At 56.6% G+C, this 19054-nt stretch overlaps 3 protein-coding genes across 7 annotated transcripts in view; 2 read left to right on the top strand and 1 right to left on the bottom strand.

Annotated features, from left to right (window-relative positions):
• Positions 1 to 1064: 1064 nt before the first annotated feature.
• Uba52 (ubiquitin A-52 residue ribosomal protein fusion product 1) lies at positions 1065 to 3669 on the top strand. 2 transcript variants are annotated; one of them, XM_008824538.3, is made up of 5 exons: positions 1065 to 1192; positions 2198 to 2311; positions 2424 to 2510; positions 3323 to 3425; positions 3505 to 3669. In XM_008824538.3, exons 2-5 carry the CDS (start codon positions 2209 to 2211, stop codon positions 3596 to 3598), a joined length of 387 nt encoding a protein of 128 aa, XP_008822760.1. In that variant the 5' UTR covers positions 1065 to 1192; positions 2198 to 2208; the 3' UTR covers positions 3599 to 3669. The 2 variants fall into 2 exon arrangements, with proteins under 2 accessions (XP_008822760.1, XP_008822761.1); XM_008824539.3 differs by having other exon boundaries at positions 1083 to 1192; positions 2201 to 2311.
• An 866-nt stretch (positions 3670 to 4535) lies between these two features.
• On the top strand, positions 4536 to 6896 carry Rex1bd (required for excision 1-B domain containing). The gene is made up of 5 exons (XM_008824537.3): positions 4536 to 4768; positions 4852 to 4934; positions 5329 to 5533; positions 6206 to 6285; positions 6676 to 6896. The coding sequence occupies exons 1-5, from the start codon at positions 4688 to 4690 to the stop codon at positions 6752 to 6754; spliced, it is 528 nt and encodes a 175-aa protein (XP_008822759.1). The 5' UTR covers positions 4536 to 4687; the 3' UTR covers positions 6755 to 6896.
• Positions 6897 to 7122: 226 nt separating this feature from the next.
• Positions 7123 to 19054, bottom strand: part of Crlf1 (cytokine receptor like factor 1) — a 12601-nt gene continuing 669 nt past the window's right edge. Inside the window, exons 1-9 of one of the 4 annotated variants that reach the window (XM_029559412.1) lie at positions 18794 to 19048; positions 13035 to 13316; positions 12716 to 12845; positions 12420 to 12589; positions 11040 to 11197; positions 10794 to 10962; positions 7771 to 7958; positions 7611 to 7658; positions 7123 to 7321 (exon numbers count right to left, since the gene is read on the bottom strand). In XM_029559412.1, coding sequence (XP_029415272.1) covers positions 7301 to 7321; positions 7611 to 7658; positions 7771 to 7958; positions 10794 to 10962; positions 11040 to 11197; positions 12420 to 12589; positions 12716 to 12845; positions 13035 to 13316; positions 18794 to 18917 — 1290 coding nt within the window. In that variant the 5' untranslated portion in view covers positions 18918 to 19048 and the 3' untranslated portion in view covers positions 7123 to 7300. Of the gene's footprint in view, positions 7322 to 7610; positions 7659 to 7770; positions 7959 to 8850; positions 9404 to 10793; positions 10963 to 11039; positions 11198 to 12419; positions 12590 to 12715; positions 12846 to 13034; positions 13317 to 18793; positions 19049 to 19054 lie in introns of those variants that run through there. The other 3 variants (XM_008824535.3, XM_017795956.2, XM_029559413.1) reach the window with 3 other exon arrangements.

The following is a 19054-nucleotide window of genomic DNA, read 5'->3' as shown; positions in this document are numbered from 1 at the left end:
CCATCATGTGAATGCTGGGAATGGATCCTAGCTCCTCTGCAAGAGGAGCCATCGCTCCCTCTCCAGTCCCTAAATATTTATTTTATGCGTATATGCCTGAGTGTTTGTGCACCATGTGTATGCAAAGGCCGGAAGGCATCAGATTCCTGGAAACTGGAGTTATGGATTGTTATTAGCTGGCAGATCAGCCAAGCATGCACAGACCTCTATCTCCAGCATTGCAAAATAATATTAATAAAAACAAGTAAGTCAGGCGGGCCTGGAGAGATGGCTCAGGACTTGGGTTCAGTTCCAAGCACCCCTATGGCAGCGAATAACTTTATACAACTCCAGGTCCACGGGATCCAATGCCCTCTTCAGGCCTTCCCGGGCTTATGCAGACAAATATAGTATGCAAAACATCGATGCATATAAAATGGGGTTTTGTTGTTGTTGGTTTTTTTTTTTTGGCATTTTTGAGACAGGGTCTCCCTGTAGCCCCAGTTGCCCTGGCACTCACTATATAGACCAGGCTGACCTCGGACTCCCAGAGATCCTCCTACCTCTGCTTCCCGAGTGCTGGGATTAAAGGCGTGCAGCATCACGCCCGGCAAAATAGGTCTCTAAAGTATATAAACGAAGAAATATTTTGGGCAGGAGCAGAGCACTGGTGAGGTGGATCACTGAGTTCAAAGCCAGCCTGGGCTATGTAGTTGAGATCCTGTCTAAAAAATAATAATCGGGGCTGGAGTGAAGAGCACAGGCTGCTGGTCTCCACCTCGATCCGCCTGATCTGCCTCCAGCGTGCTGGGACTAAAGGTGTGCGCCATTAAGTCTGGCGGGTTTTGTTTTCTGAATTGGTCTCATTCCAATGCAGCTGGCTTGTACCTGCAGCAGTCCAGCCTCCGCCGCCACCTACGTGCTCAGGTGACAGGCAGGCACTCCCACACTGGCTACGGAAATAAGCCAAGTCTAACTGACAGCTGAAGTCAGAAGCTCCCGCCGCGCCGCCGTCTCTCAAGAGTTGACGGCGGGCTCCGCAGGGCGCTTCCCGCCACCCAACACGGTAGCGGACGGAGCCTGGGCCGTGAGCGATGCACTGCGCGGATTGTGACGTATGCGCGCGGCGTCCTTAGTGCGCAGGCGCTTGGGCAGAGACTCAGGTGTTTCCGGTTCCGCCGCCCTCTTTCTCTTCAACGAGGTGGCCGCGCGGGTAGGTGGCGGCGGTAGTGTAGCCGCGGTGGTGATGGCTGGGGCGGGGCGGGGACGGGCGAGGTGTGAGCGGGGTGTCGCACCCGCTCTCTCGCTCATGTCTGAAGTACCGCGGGCGTTTCCCGGGCCTCGCCAGGGTCGTCCCGCAGCACCTGAGAGGCCTGATCGAGCGCCGGGTATGCCCGGCATCCCAGCACCTGGGCCCGAGCTGTACAGGAAGTTCAGTCCTAACTTGAGCCACAGAGCGGATTCTGGTCTAGCCTGAGAAACACAGGGCGTTTGGTGTCAGCCAGGGCTACCTAGCAAGGTCAGAGCTGGCTGGCTTGCGTTACAGGTTGAGGGAGTTTAGAGTCTAGCCTGAGATACATGAGTTTTCCAGGAGGGCTACATAGCAAGGTCAAAGCCAACCTTGGTTACAGATTGAATACTTGAGTCCAGCCTGGACTGCACATACGTAGTGAAAGGCGTTAAGATCCTGCCTAGGCTACAGAGGGAGTTTGGCGTTAACCCCGAGATACATAAGGCGTTTGGCGCCAGCCTGGACTACCCAACATAGGAAGTTTAAAGCTAGCCTGTATTCCTTGTATTGCCCTGTCTGCAAAATGACAGGAACCCGGTCTGCTTGGGAGGTGGACGTGGTGGAATTAGGAGCTGGGGCCCAGACTAGGTTACCTCGTGAGTGAATGTGGCCCTCATTCAGAAGAGCAAGTGTTGGGTGTTCTGTCTTGGAGTTGAAGGGTTGAGAGAGAGGGGCTTGGACAGGGCCGGAGTTCCTGTCCCACCCCGTGTTGAGTGGATTGTAGGGAGACCCGGTAGGAGGAATGCTGAGGTAGTTAACTCCACACTCTCAGACTGGGGTCTCCAGCAGAGCTGGAATGCTACCTGAGCATGCTTGCTGAGGCCTTGGGGACAAAAACAGGTGCTTCAGCATCTAGGTGCAGGATGAAGTGGCCCTCCGGTACTGGGCATGTGCAGACACATCACCAGAGTCTCTTCCCCTGCCCAGTAGACGCCAAGATGCAGATCTTCGTGAAGACCCTGACTGGCAAGACCATCACTCTCGAGGTCGAGCCCAGTGACACCATCGAGAATGTCAAGGCCAAGATCCAGGACAAGGAAGGTGAGTCCCTGCAGGCCGGCAGTATGGCTCAGAGCAGGGAGTCAGCATGTGGGAGACTGGGAGTTTCGCATGTGAGATGGGGGTCTTGGCAGCAGCCTCTGTCCCTCCCCAGGCATCCCTCCTGACCAGCAGCGTCTGATCTTCGCTGGAAAGCAGCTGGAGGATGGTCGGACCTTGTCCGACTACAACATCCAGAAAGGTAGGGAGAGCCTGCCACCCTGTACTTGGGAGCCACTAAAGGATTTGGGGGAGGGAGTCTTGGTTGGTTAGCATTGCAGAGATACCTGGGCTATCCTAAGCACAAGAGAAAAAATGAGGATGGGGTAGGTTAAGAGAAGTCTGGTCTAGGTACCGTATTCCAGTCCCTTGCTGGGGCGGGGGGGTTGAGACAGGGTCTCCCTGTAGCCCAGATGGCTCTCTATATAGACCAGGCTTGTCTTTGAACTCACAGAGATCCACCTGCCTCTCCCTACTGGGATTAAAGGCATGCACCACCACGTCCAGCTACTCTTAATTCTTTTTTTAGCAGAAGAGGGGGACAACCTGTGGGGAGGGTTCTTGCCCTCCCTCCTCACCTCCAAGAATTGTGTCCAGGTTGTCAGGCCTGGGCAAGTGCCTTTACTTGGTTAAGCCCTTGTTTTTGTTTGTGAGAGCAGGTCTCAGTTCTAGCCAGGCTGCCTAGGACTCAGAGATCCGCCTGCCTCTGCCTCCCAAGTGCTGGGATTAAAGATACGCACCACCACAACCAGCTAAAATAAGTCTTTTTTTTTTTTTTAAGTTCAGCTTGCTGCTCTTGAAAGGACTTGGGTTCAGATCACACACAAATGTGCAACACCCATATCCACAGACAGACCCCCCAAACAAATATTTTTTTTAAATGGTTTCAGTCCCTTCTTCCCAGTGTGCAAGAGGTGAAGCCCTCTTCTGAGGCGCAAACCTGAGGTTCTGCAAGGTTCTTGTGAGGGTCCAGTCCCCCAACTGCTGGTTTCAGTGGTGGTCCTCCCCTTCCAGAGTCCACCCTGCATCTGGTGCTGCGCCTGCGAGGTGGCATCATTGAGCCATCTCTTCGCCAGCTTGCCCAGAAGTACAACTGTGACAAGATGATCTGCCGCAAGTAAGATCCTTGGGGCACCTGGGGGTTGGGGGAAGGGGACAGGAGCCTCACCAGCTAAGCTGTTCCTCTGTCCCCTCAGGTGCTATGCTCGCCTGCACCCCCGTGCTGTCAACTGCCGCAAGAAGAAGTGTGGCCACACCAACAACCTGCGCCCTAAGAAGAAGGTCAAGTAGAGCTGAGGCAGCCTGTGGGGCATGACCCCAGGGACCCTAATAAAAGTCCCCTCTGTAGACTGGAGCAGCAACTGCTGTCTGCGTGGCTTTTCTGTTCAGGGGGGCCTGGAAGGTTCCATGTCCTTTGTGGCAGTGCTGGAATTCATTTCTGATTCAGCCTCCTGAGGGCTCAGATGACACAGCTTAGGGTCCTGTCCATCATTCTGGCTAACAAGTTGGGGACTGTGCTGAACCAGCTTGGGCTAGACTGGGGACCCAGTGGTAAAGGGTTTAACCATGCAAGTGTGAGGGAGATTCAGGTGGGGACAGGCCAGCTAGCTTGGAAGTGTGCAGTGGCAGCCCATCTCTGGGAAGACTAGTAATCTAAGGGTCTGGGTGGGTGGGGAGGCCCACCACAGTGTTACACACCTGTTTCTGGTGTATGTGTGTGTCTGTATAAGCCAGAAGTCACTGTCAGTGTTTTGGGGGCTTGCTGCCCAGACAGTCCATTTATCCATTTTCAGTGAATGTCAGGCACACAGCAACATCAACCTTTGGTTTGAGGGGCTGCCTGAAGCAGTTGTCTGCACAGTGTTAGTTGCCTGAGTCTTTGTTTAGGTCAACACACTGCTCCCATTGAGCCAGGTCCCCAGCCCATTTTGTCAGCTCTGGGAGGTAAGCCCAGCAAGGTAGCCTGGCCCAAACAGCCAGCACCGCTGCAGTGAAACCTGGTGGGCTGAGCAAGTTCCACACCATCCTTTTGGCGTGTCCGGGGTGGGGGTGCTTCCAAAGCCCTTTGGGACATGCCCTCCTTTCTCTGCCCCAGTCGCGCCCCAGGGTCTTTGAACCAGTTTACCGTCCGTTGGAGTCCAGCTGCTTTAATGTCAGCTGTGCACAAACACTTAATGCCTCGCTCCTGTGAACTAAAACTCCCAATTGTGACCCTGGCTGAGGTGTTGAGACCCAAGGATACTTGCAAACCCGGCCTTGGTGCTGGTACGGTGTGCAGAACCCGAGTTCCGGGGCGGGTACGGGTACAGGGCGGTTTCGGACCTCCGGGCCGGCAGGGGGAGCGGCAAGCTGTCCCGAGCCCGGCCAGGCGGAGCAGTCATGCTTACCACCGGCCCCGCGGAGCCCGCTGCTACGGACGCCCCTGGAACTTCTGAACGCGAGGAGCCCGCATGGGCTTGGGTGAGCGTGGGCGCGAGCGGGGAGGGCGCGGGGCGGCGGCGCGGGCCTGGGGGTTCCCGCCTCATATCCGGTGCCGCCCGCAGAAAGACGCGCCAGTCGCTACTCTGGTGCGCCGGATCCAGGAGCTGCAGGACCAGCGCGAGCAGGCCTTCCGCCGCCTGGAGGAGTGAGTGCGGGCCGAGGCCCGGAATAGGGACGCGGGGCGGTAATTTAGGAGTCCGGGTGTGGCCCAACGTGGAGCGAGGCGGTACCTGGGGCGTAGCCTTGGGGAGCAGGGGCGGAGCCTGGAAGAACCCAGCAAGATCAGGGGTGCGGTTAGGGAGGAGCGGGACCAAGCCGGGGCGTGACTAGAGACTGGTCTTCAACTGACAGGACTCGCCATCAGAGTCCCCCTTTTTTCCAAGTTCAGAGATGGACCTACCCGGGTCCCTTGACCAGCCTCTGGTCAGGCATTGTCCTGACCGCAGGTCCTCCAAGCACTGACGCTCAAGGTTGACTACCCAGGGGAAGGGCCTTGTGGGGATGTGGCCTCAGAACCTCCCCTGCCCCCGCCCCTGCAGAGCCCACCGGCTGTACCTGAGCAGCGGCCCGCATTACAACTTCCCGCGCTACCGAAGCACTGTGAACGAAGTGACCCAGGCCTTCGCTGCCGCCTCGCGGGAAGTGTTGGCTGTGGAAGCGGAGCTAGCAGGACCACGTGCGCAGCCCCTGCTGGCCAGCCACGTGCGCAGCCTGCAGGAACTGGAGCAGACTCGCCTGGCTTCGGTGAGGCCACCACCTCGGGGCTGCCTGGGCCCCACTCCGATTCCCGGTCACCCCAACCCCATCCTCCCCTCCACACACCTAGCTTTATTTCGCTGCTGATTCTTCCTAGTTCTAGCTTAATTATGCCAGTCCGTAGTTACTGCTAAATACCCAGGAACCCTGGGATCCGCCCCAAGTTCTACCCGGGGTGGCCGTTTCTGGTTCCTCTCCACCTTTCGGGAACCACCTAAGGAACTCGCAGGTAACTCCCTCCGGCCAATGGAAGACTTCCTAGGCCCTGGAACTCTTCCACCCGGGGATCCCAAGGCACCTCCTACCCTGTTCATGTAGCCAATCATATGGGGGATTGTCCAAGCGAAGTTATCACAATTGGGACTGGAATTCCCAGAACTCGACTCCAATCCCTGCTGTCAGGACATATATCTACTTCCACTCTGGAATTCTAACTTGCCCTGCTGCTGGGATGGGGGCCCTGCCTTCCACACCTCTGTCGCAAATCCGGGACTTTCTCAGACCACACCCACATGCCTTTTGCTGTAAACCCAGATACCTCCCACATCAAGTTCTGCTCCTGAGGACGGACGGACACACACATACACGCGCCCCCACCCCTGCCTATTGGGGAGGTAGAGACTGGCGCCTGTCCACTGTAACTACCATTTACCCCTCCAGGTGGCGCTGCTGCAGCTTATGGGAACACCAGAAATGTCTGAACAAGAGGAGCCTGAAAAAATGCACCAGTTGAAAACAAAGTATGTACTTTGGGCCTCTCTGCTTGACACCTTAGATTGACAGGTGTGACTGGGGTGCTGTGCCAGGACTGCGCACGCCTTGTGGGCTATGCACATCAGCTGCCCGCTTGAACAGGTCACGCTTCCTGCCGGGAGTGCACCAGACCGCCCACCACCTCTCCCAGCCACTAGCATGTGCTCCAACACCCCTCCCCCCACCAGTCTTTCCCATGAGCCCTCTGTGACCCACCAAGCCACCCCTCCTCCTGGGTGTGCTCCCAGGCCAGGCTTGAGGTTTGGCGGCAGGCAGGAGGGCCCGGGGCTCGCCACAGCCCCGCTCCCAGCTAGCTGCACAGCACGGCTAATTCACCCCATCTGGGTTTTATTTATAGTTCCCATCCGCTCTTGTAGGGTAATTAAAACCATGGAGGCGATCAGCGAGGTTCTGCAGGAACTCAGGTTTGATGCCGATGCCGAAGCTGCCGAGTGAGGGCGGCTCCCCAGGGACCTCAAGGAAGATGGGAAAAGAGGCCTGTGGCGTCCAGCCCAGCCCCAACCGCCAGCTGGCTGAGGCCATGCCCTGAGCTGCCGACCCTCTGATGCGCCTCCTGAAATAAAGAACTTCCTCCACAGCTCTTGAGTTTTGGGGTGCTGGGACCACTGGTCCTGGGGAGCATCCCCCCCCAGCGTAACGAGGAGAGGTGGAAGACTTGTGTCCCCTGACAGGTTTTTAAACCATGCCCTCAAAGGAGTTCAGAACCAATTCTGGCATATCCTGGCAAGTAGGTCTGAAATTTGGAGGTGTGGGTTCCAGTCCCCCCCAGATTCCACAGGTCCCAAACACCTTCACCATCAGAGGACCTGAACAGCTCCTTTATTTAGAGACTCCTTGAAGGGGCCCTGGGTGACCAAAGTCATTAGGGAGCTCCGGGCACCTGCAATGATGGTTTTCCAAGCCCTAAAGTGACAGCACAGAGGGGCCTGTTTGGGATGAGCCTCTGGGTCTCCATACAGCAAGGAAGGGTGGCCCCTGTTCTCAGAGCTTATCTGGCAGGACCTGTGGGCAGAAATGGCCAGACTAAGCCTGGACCCTGGGAAGGGTCAGCATTCAGGCCCTAAACAGCTGGGCACACTCAGTTGTGTGATGGTCAATAGGATGCTGTCCCTCTCAGGGCCTTGGTTTGATCATGTCCTGCAGATGCGGCTGGTATGCAGTGGGTGCTGATACATGCTACATAGGGTGAATGTGCAGTGAGTGTTAAGAGGAGGGGATTCCATTAAGGGTGAGGGTGGTCTGCCAAGCTGCCTGATTCCAGACTCCCCCCTTCCACCTGAGCCCCCCTTACCTCTCGCCGTGCCCCGTCTGCCCGAGGGCAGGATCCCCTCGTCCTGTGCTTGGAAAGAAGAGTGCAGAGTCGTGGAGGTTGCACACCTGTGTTCCTGTCCTCCCTATCGTGGCTCCTCCCCAGCTCCCCGCACTCCCACGCGCCTCCCCCACTTTCCTACCTGGTTTCGGGTCTTGTGTGACTTCTGCATCCAAGCGCGCCACTGGTCGTACAGGCGGAAGCTGAGGTTGGAGCAGTACGCATGCTTCTTGAGCCAGCCGAGGAACTGTTTGAGCTCGCGCCGCACCGGGCCCGAGCTGGGCTCGCCGCCCCGCGGCTCGCACGCCCCGCCGCCCGGGCCCGTGCGCTCTAGAAGGGGCGGAGGGGCAGTGTCGGGGCGAGGCCGGCAGGGGGCGCGCGGAGGGCTGTGGCCTCTCAGCATGGGCCCCGCGGCGTGCCAAGGAACTGGGGTCAGGTGTGGGCGGGGCCGGGATGCAGGCGGGAGTCAGTACAGTTGAGATGGACACAGGATCCGATGGGGACAAGCGAGGGAGATGAAGCCAGTGGGGGACTAGACAAGGTATTCAGTCGGAAATGGAGTGAAGGAAAGAGACTGGAGACCCAGCGGCTGGGACAAAGAGCAAGGCGCCCAAGACAGAATGCAGAGGTTCTGGGTTGTATCCCCAAGAAAAGGAGGAGCCCCCGCCCTGCAGCACGGTGATGCAGGCCGGTCGCCCCAGCACTTGGAGGGCTAAGGGAGGATTGCCAGGAGACCATCTCAAGAAACAAACAAACAAAAAAAAACAGTGTTGGTGTGGTGGAAGGAGAACCGACTTCCAAACGTTGTCCTCTGACCTTCACACGAGTTCCACGGCATATACGCATCATACACACAAATGTTTTAAAAGTGTTTTAATTATGTGAAAAAGGAAGAAAAAAAAGGGGGGGGGGACAGACTGAAGGAGAGCGGGTGACGGAAATGGAGGGAGACAGACAGCAAGCAGAGCCCAAGAGGAGGGTCCCAAGATGAGCCTGGGAGCCAAATCGGGTGTGACAAGGATAGGGCTGGGAGGCCAGGTGGGAGGCCCGCCTGTGGGTCCAGCCCCCAGCCACAGCCAGCCCCCAGAAGGCCGGCGGATAAGGACATCGGCCTCACGTCATAAATAAAGCTGGGGACTCGCTGACAGGCCCTGGCACGGCCTCGGGCCCCACCGCCCCCATTGCCCCCCCCCAACTCCCGGCCTCTCTAGTCTCCAGGGCGGACACAGCCGCCTCCTGGCTCCCGTGCAAGAATCGCAGGTGCTGGGCACGAGCAAGGGCCAAGGCTCCAGCCCCTCCCGGCTGCACTCCCTCCCACCCAGCTCAGAACCTGGAGGGGCCCGGATGGGGGCTGGGGATCTGGCTGGAGCCTGGATCTGACCCTCCCTGCCTCTGGGACTCTGGGCCTCAGTTTCTCTATCGTTCCATTGTCACCAACTGAAGTGCATGTTTGAGAGAGAGAGAGAGACAGACAGACGACAGACAGACAGGAGAGAGAGCGAGAGCACCCAGGGCTCCGTATCCTAAAGGGAGAAAATTTACTCTCCCTTGGGGGGGGGGTCACATGATGGGTGGGGCTTGGGAGTCTACTTCCCTGCTGCCTGAAAATACTAAGGTGGCCATTTGCCTCAAGGCTGTGCTCCTAAACCTGACAGATGGGGAAACTAAGGCCAGACAACAGTTTTCATGAAAGGGAATGCAGGATTATGGGCTCAGGAAGTCTATAGGACAGCATACTTCAACTTCAGGCCTTCCCACCTGGATGAGGACGGACTCTGAAAACAGGAGGTGGGGGCTCACTGAGTACTCAGGAGACTCAAGCAGTGGGATCCCAAAACATTAAGGCAGCCTAGGCTATCTGAATACACGGTGAGTTTGGGGTGTGGCTCAGGGTAGAGTTCCTGCCTAAAATTCTCCAGTGAGGGGCTGGGGTCATGCCTCAGAGATAGAGGCCCACCTAGTATGTACAAGATCCTGTGTTCTATCCTTTGATGGGGCTGGGGGGTAGGTGGATGAGAGAGGGCACCCTCTTCTTTGAGACCATACAATTTTTTGTTTTTGTGTCTTTTTGAGACAGGGTCTCCCTGTAGCCCCAGCTGGCCTGGAACTCACTACTGTAGATGAGGCTGGCTTTAAATTCACAGAAATTTGCCTGCCTCTAGCTCCCAAGTTCTGGGATTAAAGGCATGCACCACCAGACCTGGCCAGTGACCATTACAATTTTGGCTGTCATGTTCTATTTTATATAAAATTAATTTTGGTGCTGGAGAGATGGCTCAGCAGTTATGAGTACTGACTGCTCTTGCAGAGAACCCAAGTTGGATTCCCAGCACCCTCATGGTAGCTAACAACCATCTGTAACTCCAGTTCCAGGGGAATCCAACGCCCACTTCTGAACTCTGAGAGCACTGCAAACAGAGCACACATATACATGCAGGAAATACATTTAATACCCATTAAAAAATAAAAATAAGGCCAGGTGTGGTGACACATGCCTTTAGTCATAGCATTTGGGAGGCAGAGGCAGGTGGATCGTTGTGAGTTCAAGGCTAGCCTGGTCTACATAGTTCAGGTCAGCTGGGACTACAGAGAGGACCCTGTCTCAAAAAGACAAAAAGATAATAAAACAAATAAAAATAAGAGCCAGGCATGGTGGCTCATGCCTTTAATCCCAGCATTTGGGAGGCAGAGGCAGGTGAGTTCAAGGCCAGCCTGATCTACATAGCAAGTTCCAGGCCAGCTGGGGCTACAAGGAGACCCTGTCTCAAAAAGACCAAAAAAATAAAAAATAAATTAAAAATAATAAAATAATTTTTCTAGGAAATCTAGGGTATTTGAGTGAAAAATTACTTGTTTTCAGATCTCTTCAAACAGGTTAAACTGTTGTTCCCCACCCCTCACACCAAATGACAGTTTAAATAGGATCCAGGGGCCACAAGTGTGAGACCGCTCTCTACCAACGAGATTACTGAAGCCTGGGTGGTGGCTACGCCCGCCGTCCCACCACTCAGAAGGTGGAAGCAGGAGCATCAGGAGTTAAGGTCTATATTGTGAGTTCAAGGCCAACCTGGGCTATATAAGACCTTGTCTCAAAAAGAAAATAATGGAGACAAGGCTGGATTGGGGCTTCCCTGCTTCCCACCCCTGCCCTGGCCAGGTGCTCACCACTTCGAGGGGTGGAGGCAGCAGTGGGGTGGCTCCATTCACTCCAGATTCCAGCTTTTTTTGATCCGTAGATCCCGAAGGGATTGCAACGCACTTGGACAAAGTAGACAGTGCCAGGCTTCAGGCCTGCCAGGCGGCAGGAAGTCTGGTTGCTGACATCATCTACTACCTGTGCAGTGAGGGCAGAGTCAGCTGGAGGGGGTGGGACAGGCAGGGACTCAGGCGGGGTCAGGGAGGGGTGGGCACCTTCCAGTCCACACTGTCCTCTACACGGTAGCGGATCTGGTACTTGGCTTGGAAAAGGAAATCTTTGAGGGCCGGTGGTGAGACCCAGCGCACGCTCAGCTGGTCCTCCAGGCCCCCAACTCGGCTCACGTGCACGTCTGGTGGTGGGTCCGTGGTTACTGCGGGAAGAACAGAGCTGATCACTGCTGAACTCACTATGCAGACCTCTCTGGCCTTGAACTCACAGAGATCTGCCTGCCTCTGCCTCCTGAGTGCTGGAATTAAGTGTGCACCACCATGCATGGCTCTGGGGGCTCTTCTTGGTCAGGATTGTCTGGAGACAGATCTCACAGTCATGTGTCCAAGTCACAGTGCCTTCTGGGACACTCGAGATATTCACTGTCTTCTCCCTCTGCTTTCTCCACACCAGCCTGAGAGATCACTGTCATTCAACACTTTGGAGATCTAGGCAGCCAGTAGCATTCATCTAATGTGAGCTGTTATCACCAATATCATCTCTGATGGAGAGACGTCAGGGGCTACAAGAGCAGCAAGTGCTTCCAGGCTGGGACTGGACTCAGCGGTATAGTGCTCACCCTGCATGTGTGAGAAGCACCCAGCAATGTGTGAACAGCATCCTGCACCTTTGAGCATTGTCCAGCACCTGTGGAGCCCTGGGTTTTTCTCTTGGAGCATCAAGTCCCAAGCTGACTATTGAGAGAGGGTAGGGTCTTGCTCTGTAGCCCAGGCTGGCCTCAACTCTTGTGATCCTTTTGCCTGCCTCCTGAGTGCCAGGATGACAAACTTTGATATGTTTTACCCCACCTTGGGGTGCTATCTGGCTCCTGCCTAGGATCCCCACCCCATGCCCATGTCTGCTGTCTCCCACATTACCCAAACCAGAGCAGGGCTGCCTAGCCATAGGGAAGGACAAGGTTAGAAGGTCTCCAGGATGCCCAGAGAGGCAGGTGGGTTGGGAGGTGAGGGTGAAGGCTAAGGGATGCCCAAGGAGGGGACACAGGCTGATCTTTCCTGCTCCAGTCCTTGGTGAGGCACTGAAAGGGTTAAAAGGCCCAGGCCTGCTTCAGGGCTGGGAAGCACCCTAATTAGATTAGGCCCAATTCTGCTCAGGGATCAGCCACTTCCTGCCTCCCACCCTCACCCCCCAGCTTCAGGCCTCAGCTTCCTGGGGCGCCTCCTGACCTGGGCTCCCCTCCCTGCTCCCCCTAGGGTCCTCTCCTGAACACCTGGGCTGTAGGGGGAGGGTAGCCAGGCCAGGTGTTTTCTGAAGGAAAGGCCTTCACATTGCAGAGCGCTTCCCTCTTTGCAGCTACCATGGCTGGGGGAACAGACCCCCTACTTGGCCTGGGGCAGGGGACCTAGTGGACACTGGGGGCTCACCCACGTCCAAGACATCCAGTGTGAGCACGTCAGAGCGAGCCGAGCCTAGGCGGTTGGTGGCCTCAACCCAGATCTCATAGGGGGTGAACAGGGCCAGGTCTTTGGGGATGTGGCAGGAGTGTGGCCCCATGGTGTGGTACTCCTCACAGGTGTTGTCCTGACCATACCACCTGCAGGACAGAAAATCCCTTCTTAGTCCCCAGGTCTGGTTCCAACAGCCCCAGGGGTACAAAAGGGCTCAGAGAAGGCAAGTATCTGCCCCAGGTCACACAGCAAGGCCAGGGCTGGGTACAGACCTCAGCTTGTATTTGAGAGAGTAGTTGGTATGCAGGAAGGTCTCCCCGTGAGCACCAGGTGTCCAACGGCATGTGAGGTCCTTCATATTCCGAGACCAGCAGCTGATATTAAAGGGTTTCTCAGGGGGCACTGCAAGAAAAGAAGGTAGCAGAGAGATGGGGGTGGGCAACTGGCAACAGAATGTGGTCACAGCTATCTCTAGAGATGCGGTGGGTAACAGTGTGACCACAGAGGACCCCATGACTCATGCTCCCTCTCCACAAGCTGTCGCTGCATCCCAAGACCAATAATCACTGGGTGTCCTGTGGGGGCACTTACAGCCGACATAGAGGCAGGAGCCAGCCAGAATGCTGCCGTCTCGGGCGTGACACACCAGGTTGTCCCCTGACTGCTGCCTGGACCCGTTGAGGTTGGCCAAGGCCAGGGCCAGGGTAGAGGCGTTAATCAGGTGGGACAGCTCAGGAGGCAGGCGGCGCCCGTTGAGGGTCCAGTAGAGACCCTCGGCCGTAGCCCCAGGTGTGTCGCTGTGCACAGAGCACGTGGCTCGAAGGGAGGAACCGATGAGGAGTGTGGGGTCCTGGGGGCTGATCACAGCTGTGTCTGGGGGGTCAAAGAGGGTGCCTGTCAGGCACAGGGTCGGGCTACCTCAAGTACCTCAACCTGCCAGGACCTCCAGGGCTCAGGGCAGTCCTGAGTAGCCTTGTTAATTTTCACCCATTTTACTCCTAAAGAAACACAAAATGGGTCTATGCCTAGTGTAGGCCAGGTGGTCAAGTCAAGGCCAAACCAGGGCTGTCAGACTCTATAATCCAGGGGCTTCCCAGCCATAGGTCACTGACTCTTAAAGGGTTTTTAGAAGGTTAGGTAGTTCAGGATTATCCTTGGCTATGTAGTGTACCCAGGGCTATAGGAGACGGTCTTGAAAAAAACCGTCAGAGGCCAAAGATGACTCAGTCCATAAAGATGATTGCCACTAAGCCTGAGTTTGATCCCAGGATCCACATGATAGAGAGAACTCCTACAAGTTATCCTCTAACCTCCACATGCGTGCTGTGACACTCATGTGTATACACACATACCAAATTTTTTTAAAAAAGCCGTCATGGGGCTAGAGCACTGCCTGCTCTTGCACAGGTTTCTAGCACCCCATGGTGCTAACAACAGCCCATAACTTCAATTCCAAGGGATCTAAAGCCCTCTTTGGCCTCCTTCAACAGTGCATGGCACGGGTGCACTTACATAACTGCAGGCAATACATTCATACACATACACACACAAACGCAGTCATGACTGCCTGCCCAGGATCTAAGCTCTTTTAAAAATATTTTATTATTATGATTTTTTATGTGTGAATGTATTGCTTGCATGTATGTAAGTGCACCCGTGTTGTGCAATGCCCTCAGAGATCAGAGGATGGCATCAGATCCCCTGGAACTGGAGTTACAGATGGTTGTTAGCTGCCATGTAGGTGCTGGGAATGGGAATCGAACCCAGATCCTCTGCAAGAGCAGCCGGTGCTCTTAACCACTGAGCCAACTCTCCAGTCCCCGATAACTCTTTTCTCTTTATTATTACTCTGTATGTGTATGTACGATGTGTGTCACTGTGCATGCATAGAAGTCAACAACTTAGGGAGTTGGTTCTCTCCTCCAAGCAGGTCCTGGGGATTGAACTCAGGTCCTCAGGCCTCAGGCTTGTCAGCAAGTGCTGTACCCACTGAGCCAACTCAATGGGCCATAGTAACTCTTCTCTCTCCCTTTCTCTCTCTTTCGCTTCCTCCCTCCCCTCTCTCCACTTTCCCTTCTTTCTTAATTCTTTTGAGACAGGGCCTCACTGTGTAGCCCAGGTTGGCTTGGAGCTTGTCAGCCTTCAGAGTGCTAGGATTACAAACATGAGCCACCAAGTCTAGCCTGGCTTGTACCTCCTTCCTTCCCTCCCTCCCTCCCTCCCTCCTTCCCCCCACCTCCCCTTGTCTCTTCCTCCCTTCCTTCTTTCTTCTGTCCTGGCAATGCTCTTTCTCTGGTACCCCAGAGCTTCATATGTGTTTTGGGGAGAGAGGCACTTCTGAAAAGGAATATCCTAGCCAGGCCTGTCACCCCAGTGCTCAGGGGACTGAGAGAGATCCCAAGTTCAAGGTCAGTCTGGGCTACAAAATAAGATCCCATCTGGGAAAGGAAAAAGGAGAGAGCTGGAGCCTGTTGGATGAAGGAAGGGCACAGTGTAGGGCACTGGTGTGCACTCAACACCAGGCTGGACCAGGCGTTTTCTGGGATCTCTAAACTTTACAGTGCAGCTCCAGGCTATGACAAAGCTCCTATGCAATGCACCTTGAGGGTAGTAGATGGCACACAAGTCTCCAAATTCTACCCTGCAGCACTGCAGCTGCAGGTGGCCTTGGAAAGGGCTGGACCCACCCCCTCCCCCACAAAAAGGGACTTTCTGTCATGACTCCCCCACACCTCTTTCCTAATTCACAAAAGCAGAAACAAGGAAGCTGTCCCCAGAGCCATTGAGAAGGCAACTTAGGAAGGGACTTCCTACACTGTGTTGTCACCAACCCCCATCCTCTTGCCCTGTGAGTCCTTAGAGGGGCCCACAGCTGTCCTTCTTGGAGGATGGAACCCCAGAGAGGTAGTAAGGCCTAGGGGTTGGGGAGGGGAGCTTGGTCCAAGCCTGAGCCTCAGTTTCTCTACTTGGCCAATGTTCATTCTGATATCCACCACACAGACCACTGGAGGCATTCCAAGTTACATGGGGCACCCCATGGGACCATTAAGGTGGGCTATCCTGGGTTCTCATCTTTTTCTTTTTTTTTTTGAAACAGGGTATCCTTGTAGCCCCAGCTGGCCTGGAACTCACTAGGTAGACCAGACTACACTTGAACTCACAGAGATCTGCTTGACTCTGCCTCCCAAGTGCTGGGACTACAAGTGTCGGCCCCCATGCCTGGCAACCCCACGCACCATCTTGCGGGGTGGGGCGATATCAAAGTTAAGAAAGAGGTACAGCTTTAAGTGGTGATGCCTGCCTTTATTTAGTCCCAGCACTCTGGAGGCAGAGGCAGTCGGATCTCTGTGAATTCCTGCCCAGCCTGGTCTACATAATGAGTTTCAGGCCAGCTGGGGCTACAGAGAGACCCTGTTTCAAAAAAAGACCCCCCCCCAAAAAAAAGGAAAGAGAGAGAGAAAGGAAGGAAGGAAGGAAGTACAGGAAGGCAGGCCACAGGGAGACCTTCATGTGCAAAGGCTCTGGGGCAGAAGTGAAAGGAAAATCAGCAGGCCTCCCACAACCTGTAGGAAGGGAGCCCTGACTCCAGGGTTCCGAGATTTGGGCCGGCTGGGTGGAGATTTGCTTTTTAAAAGGATTTCCCAGGCAGCTGGGAGAACAGGGGCTGCATACATCCCCACCCTTGGGACTTGTTTCCCAAGCAGCCACCCTGCACCCTCCCTCAATGCACTGGTGGGTGAGGTGGCACTGACAGGGTTCTGCGCTCTGCCCTAAAGGATTTTTCCCGGGCAAACTTGGCCTTGGGAGGAGGCGCGGCTAGCTGGAGCCTGAGATCGCAGTTGCGTTTGGGGCTTGGCTCAGGGCTCGGCGGAGGTCTCGGCGTCCGTGCGAAGGAGCCGGTGGAGCCGGCCAGAGCGAGGAGGCGGGGGCCAGGGGGCCGCCCCGGAGGTCCCAGGCAGCCAGCCGCCCGCTAATTCAGAATTCCTTCGGCATGAATTGGGGCGTGCCAGCGTCTTTACCTCCGCCCACCCACTGCTTCCTGCCTGGGCGCCCCCCTCAGCAGGGTGGGAGGCACGGCCAGGCCTGCCCAGACGCGGGACCCCATTCTCCGCGCTCTTTGGGGATGCTCAGGCCCCTCTCGTCTCTCTCTGGCCTTCGTCTAGCCAGGGAAGGAACTCTCTGGGGGGTCCTGGCTGGGGGGGGGTACTGCCCTTTTGCCACACCCGCCTGGCCTGGATTCGCCAGCAGCTGCAGCCTCCCTGCAGGGCTGGGCGGGGGAGCGGGGCAAGGCCAAGCCAGCCTGGACAGGCCAGCCAAAGCTTTCTTCTCTGGGCAACTGGGTATAGCACCCCAGCAGTACCTGGGACACCTGGCACCCTATCTATTCCTCCATAAGAGGAAGACCTGCTGTCAGCGGGGGCCAAGGGCAGGTCTTCCTCTTAAGAATAGACTTGGCACCTTGGAGCTCCCATGAACAAGAAGACTCCAGACTCTGCCAGCTCCTGGGTGCAGGCAGCCTGGCTCCCAGCTTCCACAACAATGGGGTAAGCCCATCGGGGACTGGGGGGCACATTCCAAGCTAGGCAGAAGAGCAGCTGGGAACAGCACTCCCCCAAGCCTGGAGAAGGAGGAGGACCCCCCCTTTTCCCCACAAAGCTGGGGCCTATACAGGCTTCTTTTCCCTCCCAATGTGGAGTCGCAGCCGTTTATTAAAAAGAACACCATGTGTTTTAAAAGGGAAAAGTGTTACATTGCCTGAAAGGCCAATGGAGAAGGTGGCCTCAGTCCCAGCCATCCCCACAGGGGTCCCCATGTCCTGTCCCGCTGGTACCTGCATACACTTTACGACCCACCAGTCTGCTGATCAGGTGCTAAGACACACCGTAAGTACAAACACATTGCAGAGGTGTGAGAACCTCTGATTTAATTTCTTTCCCCTTAAAGAAAAATACACTGGCTCCACCCCCATCCCAGCCACCTTCGACTGTTGCTCTGGGGCTCAGAAACAAAGCTTAGGCTATTGAGGTGTTTGAAGATTACCCATGGCTTGGTACAAATCAGGGTTGCTAGGTTTCAGGGTTGTTCCCTTCATCTCCCCAGAGGCCTTGGGCAAGCAGGACTGTGGTTCTGTGTCCCCTGGGTAGGTCCAGGGACCCTGTGACCAAAACCAGCATCAGCGAGCCAGGGAGGAGCAGTGCTGCGTCGTGCCCTGGTCGTGTGGTCTATGTCCCTGGACAGGGAACAGAGCATGAGTGAGAAAGTCCAGCGGAGGACCCTGCCCACATGCATGCCCCCCTGTTGCCGCCCCTGTGGAATGAATGTGTGACCACAATCTGTTTGTGTGTGTGTGTTTGTGTGTGTCGGGGATGGAATGTGCACCGTAATGGTGTGCGAATACGCATCTGGGTTGCAGCGCATCAGAGGGCAGGGTGACGGGACACAAGCCAGTGGCGCTCTTTTGTGTGTCTTTGGGTGTGTCCCAGAGAGGGTCTGCATGTGGGGACGCTATCCTGGCAGGGCGGGGGGTGCGGGGGTGTGCGTTGGGAGACGGGGGCCCACGGCCAGGAGTTTCCTCCAGGGAGAGTGGGGTTCTTGGCCTGTCTAGCATCTGGTCCCCACTGGGTCCCCCCTACACAATAATGTCTGGGCTCGCGGTGCCCGGACACGCTGGCTCTAGCTCTCTCTCACCGAGATTTCACTCGTTTGGAGACTCTCAGCCCTGAGCAGCCTGGATGAGAAAGGTTCTAAGCGCCATCGGTGGAGGGAACTTCGGGGATCCCGAAGTAGGGGTCCCTCAGCGGGGGGAATTGGGTGGCGTCGGCCCCGCGGAGAGCGAAGTCCCGGGGGACACCGGGACTCATGCCAAGCGGTCAGAACAGGGGGCCCCGATGCCGGCCCGCCCTCCCCGCGGGGTTCATCCCTCCACAGTGGGGAGTCCCCACTGTGGGCCAGCACCCAACACACCCCAAGGGTGCGACCCCCGCCTCGGAGCGCTGCCTCGAGGTCCCGTCAACTCAGAAATACTGGACTCAGACGCGTGCGCCCCCGCCTCGTCCCAGCACCCTGAAGGGGGTCCCCGGCCACCAAGATCCCCCCAAGAAAGGGCCTGGCCGGGCTCCCATGCAAGGCGGCCCAGGTAAGAAGGCCTCGAGCCCGGAAGCCAGGACCCTCGGGCCACGGGATGGTGGCACCGTGCGTCCCGCAGGTGACGGCGCCCCGAGGGCCGCCTTCCTTTGTTCCCGGGCCGTCCAGGTGGCGCTCGCGCCCCCTCTTCCTTCCCTGCGGCTGCCCCCCGGGGCGCCTGATCGCCGTTTCCCTCGGGAGTTGGAAGCGGAGTGCACGGTACTCACGGGCTCCGGATCCGCCTCGGGGCACCCCGAGGACGCAGAGCAGCAGAGCCGACCACAGTAAAGACAGCAGCGGCGGCGGCCACCGCACAGATTGGGCGGCGGGGCCCGGGCGACCGGCGGGCATGGGGGTGGCGCGCGGCGGGCGGTGAAGGCACCGCGGGGCTGGGGAGGGGGACGACTCTAAGGGTTTGAGATTGGGGCGCGGGGCCGCCCGCACGTTGCTGGGCGCGGACTGGAAAGGCCGGAGCAAGTCTGAGCAGC

Source organism: Nannospalax galili, unplaced genomic scaffold (assembly GCF_000622305.1).
Source record: "Nannospalax galili isolate Female #2095 unplaced genomic scaffold, S.galili_v1.0 scaffold529, whole genome shotgun sequence".
Lineage (NCBI taxonomy): Eukaryota > Metazoa > Chordata > Mammalia > Rodentia > Spalacidae > Nannospalax > Nannospalax galili.
Note: the sequence above shows the minus strand (reverse complement) of the source record. Positions and strands in the feature narration are given on the sequence as shown.